This window comes from Branchiostoma belcheri, unplaced genomic scaffold (genome assembly GCF_001625305.1).
Source record: "Branchiostoma belcheri isolate BF01 breed outbred unplaced genomic scaffold, Haploidv18h27 scaffold30, whole genome shotgun sequence".
Lineage (NCBI taxonomy): Eukaryota > Metazoa > Chordata > Leptocardii > Amphioxiformes > Branchiostomatidae > Branchiostoma > Branchiostoma belcheri.
The window spans coordinates 1,847,061-1,859,645 of record NW_017803910.1 but is presented as its reverse complement, the minus strand read 5'-3'; the positions used below and the strand labels follow the sequence as shown (position 1 = coordinate 1,859,645).

General features: G+C 38.9%; 1 protein-coding gene across 10 annotated transcripts in view; it reads right to left on the bottom strand.

Moving 5' to 3' along the window:
• Positions 1–12,585, bottom strand: part of LOC109474149 (unconventional myosin-Ia-like) — a 30,169-nt gene that overhangs the window by 15,149 nt on the left and 2,435 nt on the right. For 5 of the 10 annotated variants that reach the window (XM_019774359.1, XM_019774362.1, XM_019774361.1 and 2 more), the window contains exons 1-17: positions 10,369–11,506; positions 8,380–8,603; positions 7,666–7,781; positions 7,203–7,297; positions 6,814–6,918; positions 6,122–6,168; positions 5,953–6,016; positions 5,790–5,803; positions 5,577–5,661; positions 5,017–5,123; positions 3,600–3,747; positions 3,024–3,154; positions 2,580–2,666; positions 2,139–2,204; positions 1,544–1,546; positions 606–710; positions 51–113 (exon numbers count right to left, since the gene is read on the bottom strand). In XM_019774359.1, coding sequence (XP_019629918.1) covers positions 51–113; positions 606–710; positions 1,544–1,546; positions 2,139–2,204; positions 2,580–2,666; positions 3,024–3,154; positions 3,600–3,747; positions 5,017–5,123; positions 5,577–5,661; positions 5,790–5,803; positions 5,953–6,016; positions 6,122–6,168; positions 6,814–6,918; positions 7,203–7,297; positions 7,666–7,781; positions 8,380–8,603; positions 10,369–11,491 — 2,583 coding nt within the window. In that variant the 5' untranslated portion in view covers positions 11,492–11,506. Of the gene's footprint in view, positions 1–50; positions 114–605; positions 711–1,543; positions 1,547–2,138; positions 2,205–2,579; positions 2,667–3,023; positions 3,155–3,599; positions 3,748–5,016; positions 5,124–5,576; positions 5,662–5,789; positions 5,804–5,952; positions 6,017–6,121; positions 6,169–6,813; positions 6,919–7,202; positions 7,298–7,665; positions 7,782–8,379; positions 8,604–9,531; positions 9,597–10,368; positions 11,507–12,585 lie in introns of those variants that run through there. The other 5 variants (XM_019774360.1, XM_019774367.1, XM_019774368.1 and 2 more) reach the window with 3 other exon arrangements.

Here is a 12,585-nt window from a genome sequence, read left to right as displayed (position 1 = left end):
TGTAAGCAAGATAAGCCAGAATTAGACATAATGATAGTTTTCACAAGTACCTTTTCTATGAGTTGGCAGATGATAGAGTTGTTGAAGTAATCAATGTGTGTCCACTCAATACCCTGAAAGACACAAAATGTACATGTATTTTGAAGAAAATTAGAAATGGCAGAAATGAAGGAACACACAAACAGCCACACAAACACACAGTTAGGAAACCGAAAAACAATACTTAACTCCTTTGGGTATGTAAGAATCAAAAGTTCGTTACCTAAATTTTGTATTACTCAGAATGTGTTACTACATAATATACATCAGCATATCACCATAGTCCATAATATCGCCACCTTGAGAAAAAGTGTCCTTAAAGATATTTTTACTGCAACATACCCTAGGTATGTACATTTGATGTGTGAAGGAGTGCATACCAAAAGTATGTTGCAGTACAAATATCTTAAAGCACACTATTTCTCAAGGTGGCGATATTATGGACCCTGGTGATATTATGGACACGGATTTTACATGTATGCCTTCAGCTATGATGTACTACTTTAAATACTTTTCATTAGATATTTAGACTTTCTCTGACTCTGCTTGTCTGTGAAGAGACTTACCTCCTGTACATACTCATCCTGCTCCTCCTTCAGGGTCAGTTCTATGAAGATCTGTTGCAGCTTCTCATTGCAGTAGTTGATGACAAACTGCTCAAAATTGTTGTCCTGGAATGTGTACAGAAAAAAACCAGTTCAGCTTGCATTGAAACATTCATAAATAATGACATAACATTAACCTACAGTGAAAAAAGGATAGTCAACATTTTCCAAACAGGCATCCATTTCATTTCTAGTTTCATTTCTGATAACTCATTCATTTTATACTGTAACGTGTTAGAAAAGTTGGATGAATTTTTAAAAATGTGTCCCCCTCTTACATTAGTAATTTATTACACTGGACTTGTGTAATGAATCAGCTTAATTACACTTTTCAACCATTATTATATATAGTAGCTATATAGATGTTTTGGTAATTATTGACAACTTGTTTTAAGGGTGTTGTTAGATTCCCATAACCTTTAATTTGTTGTCACGATTAGATTACCTTACAAACAGTGCAACATTCAAAAATTGGTCATTATTCTAATGTACAATATTTTTATTGCATGTGAAATACATGCACCTTACACCCAAGTTTCACCAATGTCTGCAAGATTATGTCACCGTATTATATTATGTCACCAGGCATGCAAGACTAAAAATTTGCTACATTGTCAAAGAATCATAGATTCATTCTTTTGAAAATTTGATACAGTGAGCAAATCATAACCATACTTAAACCAAAATAGGACTTCAGTTTCAGACAGTCTTAGTAATTAAAGATACACACCAATGATTTTTCATCATTTTATTTTTTTCCTGAATTAAAAAAAAATTGGAGACCATGCAAAATGGATGCCATGCATTCTCATAGCTCACCCGTGTCTATATCTATTTCAATCTACATTCAATCACTGATCGGCCAAAATTAGCGCAACACTAAAACAGCAAAACGATACCTTCTGTAAATTGTCAATGGCATCAACGAATACCCAGCAGAAAAAGAAGAAAGAAAAGTGCAAGTTAAGAATAAAAGCCTTATTAAGAAAGTTGTAAAGTTCTTATATAAAACATTAAAAAATAGACACAGTCACTACAAATATTTGGACACAGTTTATGCAGCTAGAGATTGAAAGATGAAGAAAGATTAGCTAGCATTAACAATTCTTAAAACATGCAGGTAGAAAGAAATTAATGCAGTTTTTTTTACTAATATCTTACATTTTCCATAGCTTACTTTGTCAACTATTGAATAAAATACAGCGGTACATTATAACAGCATCTTGAAACTTCAGAAATAAACTTCTCATGCAATTACTTTCAATGAACACTGGCAAGCTGAAAAATAAATACAGCCATGCTGTGTAGTGATTGCAACTATCACAGCAAAATTATGTCATCATAAATTCCATCAAGCTGGAAGCTTATCACTTTGTTTGCATTTTGAACTTCAGGCCACAATATTCATATCCTTTTTTTCAAGGATGAAATATGAATTAAAAATTAAAGATTATGCTTCATTCATGGCCATTCATGATCAATATTGAAACATACCTCAAAGACTTCAAACCCATAGATGTCCAGAACTCCCATGACTTTTTTCTTCCCTCTTGAGCGAACCTGAAATTAAAGTAATTTATTTTCATGAATGAGAAAAATGAGTAGGACTGTTCTCAATCCATTATATAATCTTCATATTCACAGAAAATAAAAAAAAAGTCAAATCCAGCTAGTGTCACATCAAAACATTAAAGGTCGTACAGTATATTTGCATATTTAAGGATGACATCCCATCTGTAGTTTTCATCTACATGTATGTTGTGACAGGAAAGATATCGTCTGCAACAAGCAAAATTCAGATGCAATGTTGACGAAACATCCAACAATAAAAACTGTGCAAACTTCGGGTTTTACAAAGGTGCTTTGTACACTATGTACATGTACACTATGTATGCCATACCATGTGTCTACCAGGAACAGTACATGTACATTTACCTTGATGCTGTCATTGATCCTGCCCACCAGCCAGGAGAAGAGCCTGGAGTACATGGCCTTACACAGGGCGTCTCTGGCATACACAGCCTGGGGGGAGTATAATCATGGTCATTATATCAGACAAATAACAAATATTATGATTATGATAATTATCCCTCTTCCTCTGTTCATAGTACTAGTACTTCCCAGTCCTGATGCTATTCTATGTCACTGATTGCCAAATCTTGCATCCAATAGTCCCTAAACAGTACCCTTTTAGAAATGTCATTAATGTTATTCAAATGTTGCTTAATACATTGAAATTATGGCTGGCCTAGCTCAGCCAAAGACTGTCTGTTCTACTGGAACCAAAATAACGCACTGATGAAAAGTATACCATGATTTTTAATGTAAAGCTGGGTAAGATAGAGACTATGCTTGTGACTACATGAAAGTCCACCTCACCTGTCCAGAGCTGAGAGTGGACACCACCCTCTCGGCCAGACCAGTGATACAGATGTCCATGGTACGGTTAGTCAGTGCCTGCTTCAACTGCTCAGGGTCACACTGGATCATCTTACAGACTTCCTCAATCGCTGGAAAACAGACAAACACCTTTAGGGGCATACCCTTATAAGAATGTAATTGGAAAACTTAAGGATACGAGTTTACAAGGTGATGAGCTATGCTCTGTCACACACAACAGGAACTTGTGGAGGCAGTATAGTGTGTCACCTCACTGAGGATAAACTGAACTGAACTTGGAGCATGCCCCCAGCTTATTTCAGATCTCAATTCTCTGCTGCACACCCTCCTGTCTTATGTGACCGTCTCTTTCAGAAAATAATTCTGAAGGAAAATATCTGTATGGGAACTATAGACCTCCATTTATCTATAATAATATCTACAACTGAGCTTTTTTTCAGACATTTTCAGACAAGTCTTAGATATATTATATTACAACAAACAACCTGTTACACTTAACCTTTGCACATCCATCTGCAGGGCACTGTTTGAAGCTATGATTATAAGTAAACTCACTGTGTTCATTGGTCAGATTGCAGGCCTCTGTGCCATTGAAAGAGATGAAAGACTCAAACTCGGTGTTGCCCAGTTTGAGTACCGCCGCCACCACCTCGAACACCTGGGTGATCTCTGTTTCTGTGAACCCTATGACTCTCATGGCATTCTGTAGGATAGAGAGGAAGACACAATGATGGGTGTGTGAAATGTGTTCAAGTTCAGGACATTTATTCAAGAAGTTTCAAGATTTCTCTATCAACATCCCTTTATGAGTCAGATTTTCATTTTATGTTCTCTGCAGTAAAGTCAAGTCTTCATTTACATGAAAATTGGTAATTCATTGCAAATCTGTGGCATTGCTTGCCAGAAATACAACATAGACAAGACAGTACAGAAAATACACAATTATATTAATTTGATTGCAATAAAAAATCTGTGGACCTTTGAACATTCCCGGACCTACAAACAGTCGGCCAAATATCAGTAAATATTAAGATCATTCAAAGATTCATACAGAATTGTTTGTAATATTAACAGAAACATTCCTTTCTTTGTACGTGGAACAGGATTTAGTAACAGTACAGGTAGCCTGGGTACCAGACCCCTGCGCAGCACAATACACAATGCTGCCTTCAGCTGGGGGAAGCCACATGCTACAATCTCAGAGTTGGCACCCAGGGTCTAATTTTTCTCTCACAAGCACGATAATTTGAAGAAGGGTGCCAACTTTGAGACCATGGCATGGCAGCCGGTAATAGAGATCTTGTCGATGGGATCAGTAAAAAGAAATGTTGTGAAATTCTTTATTCTAAGCACTGGCACCCAGGCTACAGTACAGGCCACCCACGTGTACAATGTACACTACACCACAGGTATGGAACTTGCCAACATTCTCCAACTTCTATTAAACAAACACAGATATCAGCCAGTATGCCCACTATGTGTCTGTTATTGGGGGCAGGGTCAGATGTGATCCATGTTAAGCTGTGCGTGCCAGGCTGTAATGGGTAAACCATCTGCTTCTGAGAGAGAATGTTAAACACATTATAGAGATCATCATTTCAGACATAACAGAACAGGTCAGAGGCTGTACAGGTCACATTTCAGTTGATGTTTGAATGGTGAATTCTGCAATATCAGTAAATCTGGATTATGCTTCATTATTCTATGACCTGCCTTGTATATTTTTACATTTTTTTTTTGTTTTTGTAAAATTGTTTATTGTACTGTTGTTTTGTGTGTGGGGGGGGGCAACTTGTAAAAGTGCGTACCCAACTATTTTGCCCTTCTTTTCACATTTCACAAAGATTATCATTGGTATAATAATCATGATAAACAGCAAATTGTATATTATCTGGCTTAAACTAGAAGATGCTCAGAATGCTCTGTCCAAAAAATATCGCTTTTTCTATACCTACTAAAACCCCACACTGACCTCCGTTACTTGGAAGTGGGCTGCATCGTCGATAGTGTCGACGGCCACACAGTGACTCTGGTTCAGGTAACCGTACTTCTCACACGTGCTGGACAGGCGCAGCTTATCTGGGGAACAATTCACAACTCTCACGGTCAACCATTACTGAGCAATGTATAACATTCAAGTCATGTGGTATAAATATTAGTAAGCCAGTGCTGCATATATTTAAAAGGAAATAAAGTCAAACCTGCATAATATAGCACGTCGGCAGAACGTACTGCGCCTGCGCAGAACCCTGTATTTTCACGTTTTTTGGTGGATTTTTGGTCAATGTTGCATCAGAATTTTGCCTGTTGCAGAAGATATCTTTTCCCACACAACGTATCGAAACTACAGACGGAATGGTAACCTTATATGCGCGAATACAACCTTATATGAGACGCTCTACCGAAGTGCTATGTACAATACATTACGAGTTTCACGCAGGTGCAGTACGTTCTGCCGCCGTGATGCATAATATATCTTTCTAGATAAAACCGACAAAAAAACATTTTAGACATTAATGCATGATGACTTACTTAGTAGACTTTGTGGTGCTCCTTGTAACAACTGGTAGAAAATGTGGAAGTTTCTCTCTCCTTCTGTTTGCCTAACTACACGAGACTGAAAAAAAGAAAAAAACTGTTCGTATAACTGTATGGACTCTGAAGAAATGTGCATTTAGTTGTGAAATAACATGGAAAGATGACATTTCAAGAAGGGCTGATAATAACAAAGTAATTCAAACTTACCTTTTCTAACAAATCTGCAAAGGAAAGGAAAAACACTTTTTTTAGAAAATGACTATTCCTTATGAGAAACAGGAATTGAGCATAAAATGTAAGGAAAATTGTGTAACAGACTCTTTAGACGATAGAATATCGAGGTAAATATCATACTATTATAAGAACTTACAGTTTGTAATGACACCACCTATGGGGTCTCCCTTGAAATCAAATTCTATATCCATGTACTTTCCCTAAGGAAAAAATATGAAAATAGTTAGAATTTTAGAATTATACACAATGTAGAGATTCAGAACTTCAGCAAATGGGGACTTGAAAAAAAAACTTCAAATACTTACAAATCTGGAAGAGTTGTCATTCCTGAGGGTTTTTGCATTCCCAAAAGCTAAAAGGAAAGACAACAACATTAACAGTACGGGACTAGGGGGATACAAGCTCAGCCACGTTTGGGATTGCATTCTCGCCGCAAAAGCGCCACCTACTTTGGCGTTAAATAGCGGCGAGTTGCAGAACTCCAGTCAGAAGCTCTGAGGAGGTGTCTGATAGACATCGAAACGTAAGCAGGTGAGAACCTTACTGGTTGTGTTAGAAGAAAATACCATACCCTAACAACATTAACAGTTTTCATATGCATATTCATGAGTGGACAAGGTTGTGCAGCAAGATTGACAAACAATGTAAAGAACCAAAGGACTGAGAATTCAGCTGGACTCATATTTCAGCACCAAGGACATACATTGTACAATATCATGTAGAAAACTTTACTGATAAATTCTTAAAGACAGTTAATGTATAAATCTGGAACCTGGCTTACTTTTCTTCCACCCATCCATAACAAATTCCAAGATTTGCCCCTTCTATTGTATACTGGATAGTGTCCGAACCCACATGTCCAAGAACGTACATTTGTAGATTTGCCCCAGGCACAGTTGTGGATATCAGTGGGCTATCCAGAACCATGCCTGGATGAAGCACAGTTCTGGATACATATACAACACCTTCTCCTATCTTCAGTCAAACAAGGACTTACCTTCCAACACCGGGTTAGACTGCAGTAACTGTTCCTTCACTCTGTCCACCTCCTCTCCCTTCCCACACACTGCAGCTACATACTGCATCACTATCTTACTCGCCTCTGTTCAAAACATATGCAAGGACAAAGATGTCATTTCTTGATACATTTAATATGTACATTTCTTTACTAGTGCATGGACATGTAACATCAGTTTTCATAATCCTTCTGAATACCTAAACCTTCAAACTATCAAAAAAATACAGTTTGTGTCTTAATTTCTGTAATTCCCAACATGCACATATTTCAGCTTTGCCACATCTATCTAAAAGATACTTCTTTTGCCTGTGGGACTGGAGTGGTTGCAAAGCAGCATGGGAAAGGAGGCGAAGTCTGCCGTGTCCGACCTGTTTTCCCCGCCCCGCTCTCGCCCGTGATGATGACACACTGGTCCCTGTTCCTGTCTCTCATGGACCTGTAGGCATCGTCTGCTATGGCATATCTACAAACAAAACATAACAATTAATATATCAGCTGTACTATATTACAGGTGTCAGTATCCTAAGCTACAAACATTAAACTACAATGCTTATTCCATTGACTTTAGAATTTATTTGCTTCACAAAGAATACTAGTCTATATAATATATAATTTCTATACTTCAGCACAGTTTCCTAAGTGCTTAGCTACATAATTATAGGCCTGGCAATTCTGCCTGAATAGGTTCTTTTGTAGCTTATCCGACAAAGAATAGCAGTATGGTTAAACTCAGCATTCTTGCCAAAACAAATCAAGATCCGTATCATGTTTTATCGTTCCATGCAGACCAATCAAACAAAACCACTAGACTAGGTTCTAAGATGTACTTACATGTGTGGTGGCAGTTCGTACAAGTTCCTGCCCCGGTAGGTCTGAATAGTGCTGGGACTGAACAGGGGAACCTTCTTGTAAGGGTTGACTGACACCACCACCTGGCCAATGTATGTCTGAAGGGAAGACAAGTACCAGAAATCCAGTAAAAATCTAAGTAAGAAGTTTATCTGTTAACAGAAGTTGTACTCCAGGGTAGATCAATGACGGGTTGACTTAGTACTACACATTGTACATGTACATGCATGTGTCACAGATACCGCACTCCTCTTTATTATATAACAAAGAGATAACCCCAGTTAACACTTGAATGAAGTAGTTAACATATCCAGAACTGTTCCCATCTCGTTTTATGCCTGAATGAGTCTAAGGGTTAGAATCAAGTATCTTGACAGTTCCACGAAATGTACATTTGCCCCAGGCATGTGATAGGAATATCCCAATGAAGGGATAAAGAGTTAAAGCATGCCTCTATATATCACTGTAGTGCTCTTTCTGTATACTGTAATTCACTTTATGTTCTCTGTAGCAAAAGTTCACGGTCTGAGAAAAATGGACATGTTCACGGAACTATATCCACGGTCGAGACAGGTACAGGAAAGAGAAAGTCCAGGGATTATTTGTTAACTGTAATGATAAGTTCATGGAACAGAAGTGACAGTGAAAACAGTGAACATAACAGTACAGTGAAGAAATCAGGAATTACAGACTCACATAGATGTCTTCAGCGTAGAACCTCCTCTTCAGGTTGTTGATGCAGGCCTCCTCTGTGAGTGGATCCAGCAGTACCATGTCCCCCACCCCCACCATACTCTCCAGGATGTTACTGGTGTGGCCGTTCATGAACAGGGCCTGCTGGATCCGCCGCTGCTTCCCCCCACCACCGTTCATCTTGGATAACTGCCGCTGCGCCTGTCTGTAGTCTGCAATCGTGTACCCTGCATGGGAGAGAAAACAGATTGACCCAATGAAAAATCTTCATTCTAAATTAATAACATATGCATTTTTAAACTTTTTATTGCCTGAGCCAAATCGTGGCCTAATGGATCATTGATTTGATACAGCCTGTCAATAGTCTGCAATTGTGTAGCCTGGAAGAGAAAACGGACAATCATTCATAGTTCAATAAAATATCGTTTTCAGGACTAGAAATCCCACCTGTATATGCAGCTTAGTGCATGTACAATTTTTCAGCTGTGCAGGTGTTTCTCAAGTCTACCTGCTACCTTATTTCCAATGCTACCTTTCTAAACTAGCCAAATGGCCTGGTTACCATCATGACTCGGTGCATGTACGTCGATGAAGGTTAGATGTCCAGATCATGAGATACACAAGAAAACTCATTACAAGAAACTGTGGATAGATTTGAAGACTGTGAAACATATATGTCAGAAGTACATGTAGTTCACTGCTTTTCGTCAGTAAATAACAGAATCTGTACATAGTTGAACAGGACCTGGTATTTATCCATATACACTGCTATTATGAGTCATCATATGAGCACATATTACCGGTAGGGCTAATCCATTGAAATTCATTTTAGGGGTAAGAACTGCATTTTTCCACAATTCTATAACATTTAATGATATGAATCTTTATGCAAAAATATGAACACTTGGTAGAAATCCAGAAAGCCAGCAAGACAGAAACTTACAGTCCTATATCTATTACCTATATGAAGTTAAGCATGCTTTTAGAATATGGATTGTGAGGTTTAGACAATATGCCGAAGTGCTATGCACAGTACATTACGGGTTTCACATACTAGGCATACATTGTACGTTCTCCTGACTTGCCTGTAATAAATAAGGGCTGTATATATATATGCTTTGTTTCTTGCAACAGACCGTATAATTAAAAACTAACCTGAATGATTTTCCTGGGAATGGATGATATATCATGAGCAGACTGATGTCACGTTTACACCATCGCTCAGTCCTGACTCATTCTACTTACATGTAAATACTGATTGGACAAGAGCCTCATTTGCATATCCCCGAGCTCCATACCCTCACTGGGGGTTCCCTCATGAATATTTAATCACCTCATACATGTACACTATACACAGGAGCAGGTGTAATGGTGCAGGTACATGTAATTGTATCTAACTGTTGATGATAATAGAAAGACCTGTTTTAAACATGCCTCCTGGCATGAACAAAATGACTTCATAACTATTCATTGCCCTATTAGGATAAGTACCACTGCCTAATACATGGCCAAGAAAACAATAAAACAAAAGCTAAAAAAACAAGCTAAAACATGTACACATGTATATTCAATTTTTGATGATTGACTTTATGGATAAGAGCAGGAAGTATTAAGATCACAAAGGTCCACAAAGATTCATATATTTTTTTCAACATGAAACTTTGAAAGAGACACAGAATCAAAAACTAGGACATAGGACATGCCACCATTGTTTCTGGGTTTAACAGATCAGTTAAAGTTTGTCTGTTATAACATGTTTCAAGAAGAGGGTCAAAAGAAGCATAATATAAGTTGAAGCTCCTTGGTTATAGGTATATATAAAACATACTGGTAGCATAGTTTCCCTATTACTAACTTACCGCATTTAGCCCCAGTGGCGCATGAATATGCAATCAACTTCATTGCCATTGTCATGTACATGTAAGCAGACACCAGCTTATAGTTATACATCAATGACTAGAATATCATCCATTGTTCAAATTCTCTACTCACCAGGGTCAGGTTCAAATGGAGAGGACTGTTTGATAACTGTGGTTACAACGTCTGGTTTGGAATCTGGGTGAGATTTCTGTTCGCCACATCCAATACGCGATTTCTGTTGGACAGTTGAACTTTCCTTACGAATCCCAACTCTAATGCTTGTCCTGCCTGACTCAGACACAGACAGACTGCCAGAATTTCCCTTTCGTAGACTCTGGTGCCCTGGAATAAACCCTTTGTCAACCTCTCTGTCATATATCTTGCAGCCTGTTCTTGATTGACCCCTTCTAGTACCGTCTGGCGTTTTATTCACATTGCTGAGGTTTGACCGATGGATCTTTTGTGCCGACGGACAGTAATTTGAGTTCTTGTCTATTGAGTTGGCCTGTACACGGTGATCCCTTGTATTGCTGTTGTTAGATCCTGTATTGTGTGGTTTTTGATGCTGGATTTGAGGAGGCTGTTCTATCTCTGCTGATCTTCTATTGAAGAGCTCTATGCAGGCTTTGACAGAAGTGCTTCTTGTACTGATTTCATTCAGCGAACCGTCAGCTTTGACATCTACTGCCTCAGTTCTACTGCTGGCTGTACAACTGTTATTTATAGAAGGTTTATATATGCTGCAGTCATTCCCAGTGGAATATCTCTCTGTAGTCTTCACTTTTGATGATAGTCTGTCCCTCTGCTGTGGCCCTCTATCTGCAGGTTTCCATTGAAGGTTATAGTTACTGTCCACATCTAGATCTATTGGCACGTGATGTAGGTCCTTTGATCGTAGTGCAGTACTAGTGACGTCTTCTTCACCATTTCTCTTGAAGGTTGTGACTCCGTTCACACGAGGCAGTGGCTCGTCCCAGCTCCTCGAATCAGAAGTTAATCCATTGGAGGTGTCAGTCTTGTCTGAAACACTGTCTGTGTAGGCTACATCCGAGATGGGGACACAACTCCAGCACCCGGCCTGGCTTTTTTTACCAAACACGTTCTTGTTGGCAGCCTCCAACCATGTATTACACTCCACCCAGATCCCTTCTGCCTTTGTCCACAGGTTGACTTCGGACTGGGACGCGCTGATAGCGACGTTACTTTGTTCCCAAATCCCCTTATGACGTGCTAATTCCCCCTCCGGCACAGCCATGACCTCACCAGCCACAGTAAAGTGGGGAGGCTGAGAATTACCATCACATCAGCACCTGATCACCCCATTACTCAGCCCTCATTTACATCTCATTTGCATAATATCAACACAAAGGGGGATCCGTTTAGCGTGGAAAATTCTAGCCCCATGTGAAGTAGTTATGACAGCGGCTCAATCATGTTATTGTATGACTTTTGGAGGGATAAATTTGTTTGTGCAGGAAAGCTGTGAGGAAAGACGACCCAGTACAGGGGGCGTGCTGTCTCCCCCAGAAGAGGGATGGAATGTTCCGTGTCTGGGTGCAGGGTGATATTCTGGTCAGCGAGGGTGTCAAATTACACGTACATCATATCTGTCTGCCGCGGTGAACCCATCGTTAGTGTCGTTGCAAGAGCCACGTGGCTCTCTGGCATCACTGTTAATTGCTCACAAATGAAATTTAAGATCACAATGACTGTAATATTTGTAAAAACATCAGAGAATCAGCAAACCTAACCACCAGCTTAAAAAACCCTGCTTGGATACATTTTTTGCTATATCCGTTTTACATATTCAAGGTGACAAGGTCATGTGATTTATATGTACTGTATATCGTTAATTTACAACGTCTTCTTAAATCATTTGGATTTGCATAATTCATGCATTGCTAACTCAACACCTTTCTCGTGGTGAAAGAAAATTGACCTTGGAAAGAGAAGGAGATTCTCGTGACCTTTGAAAATTTAGAACACATCGTGAACTTGAACTTCCTTGACCTTTCCATAGAGGTCAGCCCCGGTCCCAGCAGGGAAGGTTCAACAGAAGTGACCCGACCAAATATATCACACTGTATATAACGGGCAGGTATGCTGATGTGGGGATACGGGGCAAAAAGTCATCATCCGACAGCTCAGCTCTACGCAAATCACTGAAATTTCTTGTTCCTACAGTCTTGTAGGCTGACAGTTAACTTTCTTATATTCACTTTTCTCTACCTTCTGGAAATAAGTCATTGATGTACACAAGAATTTGGGAACGTTAAGCTCATAGTGCCATGAAAAATTTAGAGCTTTTGTAAAGATTCTTTTTCGTTTAGTTATAATTAGCATAATCTA